General features: G+C 36.7%; 1 protein-coding gene across 2 annotated transcripts in view; it reads left to right on the plus strand.

The window, feature by feature from the left end:
* Nucleotides 1-14,816, plus strand: part of FBXL4 (F-box and leucine rich repeat protein 4) — a 161,686-nt gene that overhangs the window by 85,830 nt on the left and 61,040 nt on the right. For both annotated transcript variants that reach the window (XM_019520181.1, XM_019520180.1), the window contains exon 6: nt 8,353-8,566. In XM_019520181.1, the coding sequence (XP_019375726.1) occupies nt 8,353-8,566 (214 nt within the window). The remainder of the gene's footprint in view (nt 1-8,352; nt 8,567-14,816) is intronic.

A 14,816-nucleotide genomic window follows, 5' to 3' on the forward strand; every position in this document is an offset into this window, starting at 1 on the left:
AAAAAAAAAAAAAAAAAAAAAAGAAGTCCAACAGCTACAGGTCAGGTGAACGAGGTGGCCAAGCAATTGGTCCACCTCTGCCTATCCCTTTCTTTGGGAAAACATCATTTAGGAACTGTTGTACATTCAGAACGTAGTGGCACAGAGCTCCATCTTATTTAAGAATAAATTTTTTATTACTCATGAAGTTTAGCATTGTGTATTCTAGTTGTCCTAAAACTTTAATAAATTTGCTTTTAATTGGCATTTACAGATTGTTTCTGTCATACCTACAACATAAGTTATTAAAGTTTAAAAGTGCACAAGGGACTTTATGAAGACCCTGCATATTGTTTAAGGGCTTAATGTATGTAGTTCTGTTTTTGATTATATAATTGTTTTCGTGATTTGAAGTCTTGGTAAAACAAGATGTTCACTATGTGTAGCTTTGTAAGTGTAGGGTGGTAAATATTGTAATAAAAGTGGTTAAAAAAAAAAAAAAATAAATTCCCTTCAGTATGCTTGCTCTATAGGGACCACGTGTTTTATAGTCATGCTCAGTGTTGGCTGTATTTAATCACCTTTGTAGTTGGTTTCCATTACTGAGCACATGCTGCTTTTGGCAGTAGTTTAATGATAGTGTATTTGATGAAGTTCACTTGTGTGAAATAAAGCAAGGGGATTTTTCCCCTCATCCTGACTTGTTCACGAAGCTGTCAGTTTCTATCTTTCTTGCTCTATAGAACTGCCTTTCTGTTTTTATTAACAATTTCCTAATAAAACTTTCCTGTCTCAGTATTTAGCACTGTCCTGTTTCTATTTCCTGGACCCAAGAAATGGACAGTCCACTTCCCATTTGGTCATTGCTAAATGTATGTACATTGTGTTTATTAGAGGGACACTCATTTCTCATAGATATTAATGTAAATTCTTGTATCTTATTTCTGACGGGTTGATTTTCCTTCAACAAAAAATCTGTGAAATGGCTTCTTTGCTTTTCACACTTATCTTCACTTGCCCGCATTACACTGTAGGAGATTCTTTTCGGAAGTTCTGGGCTTTGGGCCCTGCATTCTGTGAAACCAGGGGTGTTCTGCATTACTTCGATATTCTTTAACAAAAAATAGTTTCCAGATACATTTGGTCGATCTGTGAATTCTTCTTTTGCACATGGTTTTTGTTTTAGCTTATTATTCAGGATTTGAAAATTGCTAGAAGTTAGCAGTTAGTTAACTTGGCCAGTCAGCTAGGTGAAGAGAAAAGGTGTCAATCTCTATTACCTTATTGGTAAAGTTAACTGAATCAACACAGGATGAAAAGTAATCATGTTTCCAGATTGTAAGTGAAATTTACAGGTGGGATCTCCTTATGTAATTCTGATGTCCATTTTTTTCTTAAGGGATGTAGTTTACAACATTTATTATCTTGTTGGCTACTGCTCTTACAGCTCTAATCTCCCTGGATCACTTGGCAGGTTTCACTGTCTTCTTTTTCACTCCTCTGTATTTACTCCCTTTCTAGCCTTGGTATCCTCTGCAAATTTGATCATGGTTGACTTTATGCCAAAGAAACACTTGACAAAGTAATTCAGTACCCTTGCAGAGTACAGGAAGGTGCCTGTTCTTTTGAGTTTAGTTAGTGAAAAATGGATCTTGAAACCAGAGAGAGACTTGGACAGGATTAAAACTAACTTGAAATATCAGTTTCAGGACTGTCAGTTGTGTCACCATTGTGACACAAGATGCTGCATAAACAACCATTAAATGCTTGCTGGTCCACAAATCAGTTTGAGAACTAGTTGTGTGAATACCACCTAAAAAAGTTTAACTGGAATTGTAATGTTTCAGGTAGATGCTGTGATGGCATTTTAAATGGACAAATTAAATTTGTCAAATTAAAAAAAACCTAGTGAACAGAAATTACATATCAACTTTACTAGCAACACCTTAGATTACTAGAAGTGAATATGTTTTAAAAATCGAATACTCTGATCCTTGTGGATGAAATCCTGGCTGTATTGTAGCTAGCAGCTATAGTCCCCTGGGCTTAAGTGAGGCCAGACTCTTATTCTGTGTTTTGTTACCTGTTTGCACATCTCATTTTGGTGTACTAAAATGGGTCAAATCTGTTTTAAACTTTGTAAAACTACTTGGATTACAGCTAGCATGTCAATTTTGGTCATGACACAATAATGTTTGTTTAAATGCTGTTTTCATTGGAATATTTTTTCACAAACATTTCTTTTTGGTTTTCTTACATTCTTATTTGTTCAAAACATAAAGATTGAGCCATGTTAAAAGAACCAAATAGAAGTGATTTTAAGAAATGTTCTTTATTCATCTGTTTAAATAGTGGAAAGCATAAATATTGGTAAGCATTATTTTAAAATGTAAAGCTCTAGGAAAAATGCAATAACAATTTAAGACATCTGAGTAAAGCAAATACTGTATTGTCATGGGGAGATGGAATGCTTCAGGCATCTGAACATCCTAAGGCAAAGCTGAAGGTAATTTAACTTATTGATAGGGTCCATTTCCTTAGGGTTATTAAAGACGATCCTTAATAGAAATGAGTTAAACTTCTATAATTTGGTTGGAATAAAGAGTACTCAAAAGAGAGATGTGGGAAATATTAAAAAATGAGGTGAGTATTTGAATATTTCTGCTTGTGTCATGCCAAAGTTACATGCGTGGGGTGACAGGAAGAGACTGCCTGAAAAGACTTGCTGCATTAACTGAATTAACTCGGTTGGCACTAGAGAAATTGTGGATTCATTCACACAACTGGAATGTCATTGTGGGAGGATATGACCTTTTTAGGAAAGTGAGGCAGGGGAATTGGTGCTCTGTTATGGACCAAGATTTTTATCTGAATGCTCTGAGGTATGAGAGAGAGAACTTTCTGAGTTAAAGGGACATTGTCAAATTAAAAATCAAGTTATACAAATAGATTTCTTGATCTATATCACAAACAGTACCCCAGGTTAATAAAAGTCAAATGATAGAAATACTAATTTATGTTACACTACGATTTCTATTTACTTTTCTGATTTCTGTTGTATGTTGAAAATTGGTGGAATTTCACTTTCAGATTTTCAGTGTTGCAGCGTTTTTAGTTTTAGACACTACAAGGAAACAGTGGTTTAAATCCTGTAATCTTGTGAAATTGTAACTGTAATAGAGACACATTTTTACTGTCTTTAGACTTGGACCTAAATTTTAAATAGTCTTAGTGAAAGTATACTACAGATCAATTTAGGGGAGAGATTAAGCTAATTTAGCTATTGATGCATGTATTATTAAGTTTCCAACTACAGGAAATATTAGTAATAGATGACTTCATGGGTGTTCATTCTGTCAATATAAAAATCTCATTTCTGTCTGAATTTTTATAACATCCATCATACAAATAACATGAAAGACTATTGTAATTGAATGAAGAAAATAAGAGAAAAATATTTTTCTCTCATGTTTTATGTTGGATATAGACAATTATATTTTTTAACCTGTGGTCAGTTTTTAAATAGCTTGTTCTGTAGCATGTAGGATTAAGTCAAGTCCTTGATTATTTCTCCTATTTGTGTGAAGTACTTTGAGGTCTATTGATGAAAATCACTAATAGGAGCTTAGTATTATTATTATTTCACATAGCAAGAGGGAAGAGAAAATAATCATAATTTTAAGGATAAAAGTGAATGAGAATACAAAAAAATAATGTGCGGAAATGAAGAATAGGTGGTACTTGAAACTGTTTTAAAAGGATTTTTGAAAGTGGCTAAATTTTATAATGCCTAATCAAAAGGACTTTAGTCATTGTTGTGAAGCTAGCATTGTGTTTTTCATGAACCTGGGTTTTTTCTGTGGTTCAAGTTACTCAAGCAAGCTTTTCACTTTAAGTTTTATACCGGGTCACCCTTGGCTGTTGTCCCTTATTGTACAAATTATACCCTCAGAAAGGGGTTTGACCATGTGTTTGTTCTTTCACAGCTTCACTCCAGACTTAGTTAATAAATTCTTACTTTATGTCTTACTACTACAAATGAAGTATTCATTTAGAGATGCTTTCTCTGTCTTCTCAAATACATATCTTTGTTCAGAAGCTGCCAGGTCCTGCATCTTCTGACCTTGGTCTCTGAGAAGACTATGGAGTCTTCCTTGTAACCCAGACTCCCTCAGTCATTGGTGGTCTAGGCTGTAGTATCTTGAGAGTCTTGGTACTTTCATCAAGTTATTGAAGAATCCATTTACGCCTGACAGCCCTCAGTTTTGTTTGGTCCAACTGCTGGGATTTGAACAAGTATTGTAGAGCAGTGGTCAGCAATGTTTTATGAGTGGATGGCTGGATCAATGCAATTTGGGTCCAAGGCAGGCTGAAGCTTCCTACATGGCTAGTCATGGTCACTTTTCCTCTGAGCCCAGCTGTAGCACAGGTAGAGCCCCCTACAGCTGAAGCCACCCACCTCCACAGGCTGGACAGAATGGTTCTGTAAGCCAGATGCGGTTTGCAGACAATGCTTTACTGACCCCTATTAAAGCATTATTTTAGCTAATATTATATATAGGCCCTTATGCAGTCCAGCCACAGATTTATTTGCCGTGTGTACAAAAAACAACGTTAAACATATAGCTGATATTCTGCATGTAGCAAAACATAGAACATCTCTGCTTTTGCACTTGGCAAATAGCTTTGGTTTCAGAGGGCAGATAAAGCATCAGAGATTATGGCCATTTTATATCTGATTTGTTCCATTTCCAGGATTTTTATTACTTAGCAAGATGGCAGAAAAAAATAGTGTGTGGAAGTTTGGCATCCTTTTAAAGGAAAAAAACCCCATTCTCTTGGACTTCTTTTTTAGCTTAATTTTTTTTTAACACTTGGAGGCATTTGTTTTTTCAGAACATGTATTTTAAAAGGGTTTTTTTTTTATATATTAGGCAAATTAGGCTTTAATTTCAATCTGTTAATATAAGCCTCTGCCTTTCAAAGTTAGAATGGAAGTTACAAGAGCACCAAGGTGTTCTGGTGGGAACAAAAAATATTAAACGTCTGGAAGCTAGAAGAAGGGAAATGGGTAGAATCATTGGCAAATTTGAAGGAAGATGAATGGTAGGTAAAATCTACAGTCATCGAATACAGAAGGAAAAGTAGATGAAGTATTAAACTTTTAGAAGTTGGTTCACTTGTTAAAATTCAGAAATTTTTCTGCAAAGTAAGTAGAACATCTCAATTTTAAGAAGCCTTAACAGAAAAGAGAACAAATGGGAAAGGATAGAAGGACAGCAGAATGGTATTGATGTCTCTTTAGTGTAAAAGTACAACATGTAAATATAAGAGTGAATGGGATTATAAAGTGATTCAGCAAATTTCTTCCAGTGATACTACATATGGAACAGTAGAAGTTTACAAGAAATTCTGCAGTTGTTGGAAGAAAGATGATGACAAAGTGATTCTAAAATAACCTCTAGTAAGAAAAACTATTTTTCATTTAGCAGCTTGGGTAACTTGTACCAAAGAGTCTTAAAAGAGGACTTTACCTGATGATGTTGTTATTCAATAAATTTTACATTATTTAAGGAAAGTCTATAAGGTTTTGAGAGAGATAATATTTTAGCAGTATTCAGAAGGCCAAGAATGATAGCCATTAAACTAATGGAAGACCTGATTTTGTGTTGAACTGGTAGAGAACTGAAAGATAAGGAATAAGAAAAGGTTAAAAAAAATTGACACTCAATATGACTTTATGGAAAATAGCCTTTTAAATAAAACTGACTTCAGTTGCTGAGAGAATCACAAATTTAACTTAAAAGTAATTGCGCCTATATAATATACTTCAACCTGTATAGGACATTTACCTAATACTGCATAACATGCTGATTTAAAAAAACTAATGTTATACAATATCAGTAAAGCATATATTAAATAGATTAAGCATTGGGTAGCTGGTGAAGCAGGAGGAAAATTGGCGGCTCCCTTTCCCTCTCTTTTCCACCCTCCTCCCTGTGCCACCGAACTCCTACCTTCCTTGTTTTCCGTACACACGAGAAAGGAAGGAGAGGGGATATGGAATTGTGAGAAAGAAATGATGAAAGGAAATGTAAAGAAAAGAGGGGCTTGAGTGTTGGAGAAGGGGAGATGATGAGTATATGAAATATGGATTGAATGAGGGGAAAAGTATCACTAGAAGGAAAGAGATGGAAAGAATAAATAGAAATATAAATGGATAGTGTGGCTCCATCCAAAAGGAAAAGATTCAGAAACTTCATGCGTTTTTTTTTGTTTTTTTTTTATTATGATTGGGGCATGTCCCACTGGTTCCTGGTTCTAACAAATAGTAAGCTTCTTCTATATCCTAGGGATTTTTAGCTGAAGAACTAACAAAAGGAAACAAAACCCAAGAACCACCTATTGGGGCTGACCACTATTAAGCTGTATTAGTACAAGCCCTGGTATAGATGAGACTCTTGGCTTCTGGCATTTTCTACCATATCAATTAAAGCAACTCAGCTGTCTCATGAAAACCTGTGTGCAGACAAGGCAGCCTTAGACTCTGACATTTATACATACTATGAGTGATTTTTATGCAATATCAAACTTGCAAGCCTAGTGATTGATTTACATTTTGAAGGTTATCTTTGCAATGAAAAGGGCTATGAGCTTACTACTTTTTTAATGAAAGCTTAGATTAAAAGGAACAGAGCTTGTAAAGTTCAGCAGACCTCTGACAGAAGTTGTAATGCATGCAGAGACCCTCACAGTTTCTAGGTGTTTGAATATTCGGTCTTTAATAGCTTAAACCTTTTTACTGCAACATAGTCCCGGGGATTAGTTCCCCTTGAGGATTAGTGTATTCTAAAACAAGTACAGTTTTTGCATTGCTGGCTTTGACTTGTTTGTGAATAAAAAGAATTAGAACAGTTTTTCTAGAAGTGACAAAACAGTAGTTTTGCCTGAATCCCCTAGCTCTCATAGGGCTTGTCCAATTAACCTCAACTTTTGCTGCTTAAGTTATGAATATATGACCAATTTACCATGATGGGAAAGGGGGCAGGATTTTACTATGTATCAGTTGCTATAAATGATGTTGTGCAGATAGCTGCCATGGACAGCTTTTGCTCTATAGTAGTAAACCAAAATAACTTGCACCTCAATGAAATAATTCAGTTTTTGTCTACTGCTGGGTAATAGCATGCACATGCATGTTTACGTAGTAATGTACCTCCTTCTATAACCCTGCAGCAAAGTTTCCATTTGTATATGCCCTTACAATATTTTCCTTGGGGCAGAGAGAAATATGAGAAATTTGGGACAGAAAGAAGTGTATCAGTGTCAAAACCATACTTGAAGGTAGTTAAAATGATGCCAAACATGAACACTATTTTTGTCTTGCATTTGGGTTAGAGTAACTGGCAAAGAAGCAAGCAACATAGCTCAGTTTTTACTTCCCAAACTGATATTACAGGAATGGGTTTTGCCTGTAATATGAACAAAAAACTGGTACAGCATTTTTATTTATTTATTTATTTTTACAATCCCTCTTCAAAATACAACTGCACTTTGAGGCTGCTTTATTAATCTTAGCTTAATGCCTATACATGAGCTTGGAGTCTGCTCCCATGCGCCGGAATTCTAGCATGCCAGACCACACTCAGTCGAGTCTGCTGGAGTATGACAATTGTTGCACTCCAGTCATGTTTTGTGTCTCGTGCTTCCTATGCTTAAAAATGCTAAAAGCGTTCCCATGCTTAAAAATGGCAGTGGAGGCACTTGAACTAAAGCTCATTGAACAGCTTTGGTTCAACTGCCCCCACCCCCATTTTTAAGCATGGGGACGCTGATACAGGAGGTGTGGCAGTGCTTTAATTAAAGCAGCTCTTGGAGCCACTTTAATTAAGCACTTCCCCACACCCCCAGAGCATGTGTAAAAGTTTGTGAGATGTGCATTATCCTCTAGTCCTCATGCATTTGATAAATGTAAGCGCAATCACATTTCTTTTCAGTTGAAAACACCAAAAACTGTGTAGGCTATACAATATTGTTGAGTTAATGTTGATGGAGTAAACATAATTTTAGTATATTCCCAATTCTTAGTGCTTGATTTGTAACTTAGCATTCTGTTAATGCTTGATATTTTTCAGGGTTTTTTCCCCATTTAATATATAAATTATTTCCTGAAGTCTGGTAATGCTCAACTTATTTAACCTAAGTATATATGCAGTTATTTTGCAAAATAATTTGAGAGAATGCAAATGATACAGATTGTATATGTTTCCTTTCTTTGCTTCTATTAGTAGCAGTTTAGAGCTTTGATAGTGTTCCAAAATTGTCACACACGAGGAGTTTTTTTAAATTCACATTAAAATATGCTTTTTACAGGTTCATGAAAATTTGTGGCTCTGAACTAGTCCGCCTTGAGTTGGCTTGTGGCCATTTCCTCAATGAGACTTGCTTGGAGGTCATTGCTGAGACATGTGTAAACCTTCAGGAATTAAATCTCTCCTCCTGTGATAAGCTACCACCTCAGGCTTTCAACCACATTGCCAAAGTAGGCAGCCTTAAGCGTCTCATCCTTTATCGAACAAAAGTAGAGGTAGGAATAACTGTTTTTAACCTTTGTGAAAAGTATTTTGATTCCTACTAATATTGTAAAAGTTTAATTGCCAAATAACAAACTAGAATCATATCAGAATTATGCAACTTAAAGCTGATAAATGTGATAAAAGTGGATATTTGTATATTTACCAAAGTAGCTTCTGAACTTAAAAGGAAAAAGGGAGTAAAAATTTACTAATCTTTTCACTTTATTATCTACATGCACGATTGATGATCTTTTGTGTCTTTAGAAACAAAAGAATGTTCCAATGTAGTCATGGTAATGTGATCTGTCCATATTTTTACAAAATGTAGTACAGTCTACTACACTACACAATTGTAAATCACTAAAAACAAACTGTCGTTAACTGGAACGAATGAACAAATCAGTTTTTGTGAGGTATTCATTTTGTTTAGTAATTTATTTGCTAATGTTCAAAATTCACTCATCTAGAATGAGTTACTAATTAGCAAAGTTATTCTGTATTTTTGTTATGTTGGGAAATGAGATAGAAACATTTTTTAGAAAGAATTTTCAAATGCAGTATATAAAAGTAACTTTTATAGTTGGATAGTTTTGGAAATAAATCAATATGTTATCAGAGCTACTTTATTCACAAATTTTTCCCCCAAAAAAGTGTGTCAAATATTTTGGTCTATGATGCTATTATTTTTTTATCTGCATGCATTTATTACTGGGACATTTGTTCATGGCACTGATTTAGATTAAAAGTGCTTTTGTTATAAATATATTTCTTAGTGCTTTATAACTTAGTTATGCCTCCTGGTTGCAGTATAATATTTCACAAAGAAATTCTTATTCCAGTGATAGTCTTTGTATATGTGTGTATGAACACATTGCAGAAAACATTTTAATGTAATACTAACATTGAGGAAGTAAGTTAAAGTAGTTGATTTTGATATTTTCTTAAGCCAAGACAGCTAGGCAGCCTGGATTAAGTTGAGTGTAAAAGTATTTAAATTCTGAGGGGGCAATTGATGCATCTTTTCAATACATTTAGTTGTTAGGGTAAGAGAGATTGGTGTAAGGTGGTCTTGCAGGCCCGCTTTCTGACTTTGCTCAGTCCACTGTTAATGGCCAGACCAGAAGCTGACAGAATGTTGAATGATATTTGGAGCTTTTCAGAGATAACTGAAGTCTCAGTCTCATGACTATTGGTGATCCACAGAAGGACCTCCTGAAATACTTTCAAGTCATATGTTGAAAGTATATGGCTGAGGAACCACTTCATCCAGTAAGGGTAAAGATATTTTCTTAGAATGTGAGACAAGGTGATGATGTTGTTAGGCCCCAGAATTAATCTTTTTGATGTGTATGTAAGGCAAGTTTAGCTAGAAAGTCTTTTGGAGAGGGGGGCTCTTCCTTTTCTTGATGACAGAGATCAGTTTCTTGAGGCCTGTGTAAAGGCTGGTTCCAGTGCCCCCAGTAAGGTCACAGCATGGGAGGAGAACAAGGACTGCTCATCTACTATATCACTTGTGAGCAAGTGAGCATCAAGAAAGCAGAGTGGAGCAGGGACTGGAAGGAACTCTGCCTCTGCCCACCTATTATTCCCTTGATGGAATAGCATGCCAGGTACACAGGAGCTGTCTATAACAGGGCTGCCTGGCCCTTTAAGGGAGAGTGGGAGCCCAGCTGTGGGTGATTGCTGGCGGTTAAAATCCCAAGGGAAGAAAGAGCAGGGAACTTGAGCTGGGGGAAGGAGCAGTTTATGGGTGTGGAGCAGACTCAAACCCAGTGGAGCTCACCACCAGAGCCAGAGGTGGCAGGCCCTCTGCTGCCTCATAGAAAAAGGTTAAAGGTTTGCTTTCTTCATGTGTTTGTTCAGGCCAAGGAATATTGTCCTTAGCGCTCCCAAGGGACCAGACCTAGGCAGCAAGATTGCAGGCCTCTAAGCCCGTTTATGGACTGTTGTTTGGGTGGTCTGAAGGACTTCTAAGGGGTCAAAGCCTGCTTGCTTGGCAGCAGGCACAACAACTTGCTTATACTCACTCACAAAAAGAAAAAAACACCGAAGTAACGTGCTATCCCCTGTGGAAACAGAAGCAGAATAGGAGTTGTGACTCCAGGTCAGAATTGGAGTCTCTGTTCTTCTTTTGAGGCTTATTCCTCAGATATTGTAAGGTTATAATCTCTCTTCTAAAGGTACGTCTTTAACCAGGGTTACTTTAAGCACGGAGGCCAGTTGAAAGAGTTAAGTGTGCCAGTATTTCAAGTGACTCTATGTTTTGAAAAATGTCATAATAATAATTTTATTATTATTGTGTGAAATGGGAAGGAGGCTATGAACAAATGTATGCATGTATTCCAGTGTAGTGGGAGTTAGCCATTTTGGCAGACATGGCACAAATTAGCTCTGTACTCCTAAGTGCTACTCAAATCCCCTTCACCTGCCCAATCTGCTATTCTGTTTCTCCTAAACTGTGTTCTCTGCCTGATTCACTGCTCCGATTTCTGCTGCTTCCCCCTGTTCTCCCTGCCCAATTTTCTTTTTTGCTTCCTGCTTTCTGCTTCCTTCCCTGTCTGCCCCTGTGCTGCTTGACCCCTCCCCAATCTGCCACGTGCTATATGCAGAGGCTGCCTGTGCGACTTTGTGGCACCCATGCCATAGGTTGGCCACCCCTTTCCAACATGTCCGAATTCAGCTGAGACATAAGAGACCACAACTCCCACTGATTTCAGTAGTTGTACTAGTTTTGGTTAGACTAAATTTGGCCCCAAGTGTTTAAATTTGTGAACTTATTTTATTCAAACTTGATTTTTAAAAATTTTATTAATGAAGGACAATAAGGCAAGCTAAGTTTGAAGTTACTAACTTCATCTGTATTTTAAAAATGTATTTGCATAACTCAACTTGAGAAGAGATAAGAAAGAAAGGGCCATGGAAAAAAAGGGATTGAAGAGATGGAGGACCTAGAAAAGATTAGTGCACCTCCAGTTGTCTGTATTCAGTCATAAATGCTAGTTTCTAAAGCCCTAACTGCTACTGAAGTCTGGATTTACAATTTTGAAAAGAGTCTTAAGGGCTGTGAAATAAGAGGAGAGAGACCAGGAGCAGCAAAACCTTTATAAAGTTTATCTTGTGAAGTGGAACATTGAGGCCATTAAAAAGGAGAGTCAATAGTTAAGGCCTGTGGAGTGAAGAACAATGAGCCTTTTAAGTAATTTGACTCTCTCAGGTGCTTGAATACCATAGATGCTGCACTGTAAAGCAGGATACAAAGTGTGTGGTGTTTGTATCCCAGGCAGAATATCAACTTCCCCACTGATTTTTATGCCCCCCCAATTTTGGGAGAAGGAAGGGTGATTTTTTTAGGGAAGAGGTGCTTGGTATATACAAGAAAATATGGTAGTTTCAGAGCTAAGATGACAGGAAGTTATAAAACTGGTTGCATTAGTAGATTTTTCATGCATTGTAACAGGATGGAATAGAATCATACTTAGGTGCCTAATATTGGGGTAGCATCTGGTCCATAGTGTTTAGTGACTTTCCAGTCTTCAATTAGGACAACATTTCTAAAGCAGATCAGGATTTTACAAGAACGTTGACTAGTATAGCTCTTATCTCAGGTAATTCTTGATTCAACATATTCAGATGGCCACATCTTTGATTTGCTGTTTGTCTTGAGATTGGAGTAGGAAGTGGAATGATCAACTCTTTCTATTTTGCATGGGCCATGGGCTGACTGTGTGGATTTACAATTTGTGGTTGCAGTCCACCTCTCCATTTAGGTTAAGTGACTTGAAGGTAATGAAACCTGAGTATTTACAATGGCTGTGTAGGAGAATTTGTATTTACAGCAGCCTCAATCTCTATTGCTAGTTTAATAGGATTTTGTGACTATCTTTTGTACCAAGTTATTGATTAAATACCAGATAAATGTTGTCATTGTGACATCTAAGCTGTATTTTGTCTTTTACTCCTGTTTAAATACCCATGAAGGGCACCTATACATGTGAAGCGAGGCTGCTCCGAGGTGCTGTAATTACACCAGCTTAATTGAGTCTGCTGGAATGTGATAATTACCACGACCCAGCAGACTCCAGCGTCACGTGTATTAGCATCCCTGAGCTGAAAAATGGCAGTAGGGGTGCTTTAACTAAAGCTTGTTTGACGAGCTTTAGTTAAAGTAGCACCGCAGACATGTTTCAGTGCAGGGACACCGATATACATGACACTCCTGGTGCTTTATTTACAGTGGGTCTCAGAGCCACTCCCAGAACGTGTGTATAAACCCCTGAAGAGGCTTGGTTTGGAATGTGTACTTTATATTGATGACGTTCAGTCACATAGATATTTTATGTCCTCTGGTGTTGTCAGCTGTCTCTTTCACTGTTTCACATAGCCATTGAGACATTGATGAGGTTCCAATAATATGAAGTTCTATCCAGATAAAATAGAAAAGATGCTAATAGAATAGGAGAAGAGGTTATAACATACAGAAAAGTTATGATGTCTCTTTTAAGTGAGTGTGTGACCTTAACGTTTGCTGCAAGAGATAGCAAACTGTGAGTATCATTGGACATCAAACCACAGTTAGATGATATTTTTCTATCCCTTGTGTGTTTTGTGAGAAAATAGCAATATCTGATTCTTGTATAGTGCTTTTTATCTGTACATCTCAAGCCCCCTCCAGAGGTTAATTTAATTATGGGGTGGAGTCTGAGTAATTTTATCCTGATACCCAAAAATCACAAATCCTGCTACTCCTTGATTTAGACATGCCGTATCACCTGGATAATTAAAGGGAGTGTTCATCCTAGGACTAGGGAGCCAGTCCTTGTTCCCAGGTTTCCCTTATGCTTGGATGTTTAAAGGGAGCTTGTGCAGCCTGGGACCAGGGAACCAGTCCCTGGTGCTCCCTGCACACTGATGCTTGCCAGCATGTGGGGACCTCTGCAACAGAGACTGACTCCCCTGTATGTGCTCCCCAGAGGCAAAGAAATTTAAGGGGACTTGTTGATAGACTAGTACTGAGATTACCACTTTATGGTTGCCCAACAGCTGAACTATTGTTGGAACATAGTAGGGAATTGCTTTGTTTGTAGTAACAGTTTTGTTGGGTATAATTCCAGGTAAATTAAGATTAAGAGTAGATTTTGTCTGAGCAAGTCTGTCTCCCAAGACCACTGGAAGTTTTGCAGATGGCTTTAATTCAAAAGATTTATTTTCAATTTCTCTCTCCTGTATATTTATATAGAAACATAGTTGGACAAAAAATAATTTGGGGAAAAGGTACTTAAACGTAAATTATACTTTTTATTTTATGAGTAGTATATCCAGGTAAAACAAAGATACCATTCATAACTATTTACGCCACTCAAAGTGAATTTTATATTGCATTAAAAAGACTAATCAGGCAGGCTTTTTCTTTGTTGTTTATGGGATGTGAGACCATTTATCAATGCACATTTCTCAGCATGCAAGGGAACTAAAAGGGTGAAGAATGAAGATGAAGATAAAGCCCTGGACTAGTATGCAGAGAATACTAATTATTAATAACTTAGGGAATTTAGTTTCCAGTAAGAATTAATATTATTTTAGAAGGTGGCAGAAGTACAGTGCTGTTTTTTGACAATAATTGTCCCCATTTAAAACAGATTTTCTGGTAAGCTTTCCTTCAATATTTTTCCAATTTGGACTGGAACCTTGTAATGTTACTGTTGTGCAAATGCATAACAAGATCCCACTTTTGCTCTCGAGAGCTTAGTTTTGTCCAAGATGCATCAAGTGATCCTAACAAATTCTAAAGCAGCATGTTAGATTTTCTGAAATTCTTTCACTGCTGTTCTTGCTGTGATATAGCTTCAGTGGTGCTAAGAATTGTAGAATACCAGATCAGAAGTTGGCTTTTTTACGACTATCATTTAGACCAGCTCTGAGAACTGGTGAGATCATGACACAGCCAGAAAACCACCACTAGTGTTTTTCACCCGGTTTATGTTGAGATGGATGGATGTTGATGGATGGATTAAGCATAAGTAGTTAGAGATGCAGAATGTGTGTCAAGAGATGCATTAAGAAAAAATTAGAAGTTTGTGTATCTGAATGTTAACTAAAACACCCCAGTGGGGTTTCCCTCATGAAGAACTGAAGAGAATGTAAAAGGTCTAAGAGTTTATGATATGTAATATAGCTTTATATTTTTATTTACATGATGTTAAAATGCAAATATTAGAATTCTTATTTAAAGATCAACCAAATCACTGATAACCCTTGAATAAG

This window comes from Gavialis gangeticus, unplaced genomic scaffold, assembly GCF_001723915.1.
Source record: "Gavialis gangeticus isolate Ggan-Ray unplaced genomic scaffold, GavGan_comp1, whole genome shotgun sequence".
Taxonomy (NCBI): domain Eukaryota; kingdom Metazoa; phylum Chordata; order Crocodylia; family Gavialidae; genus Gavialis; species Gavialis gangeticus.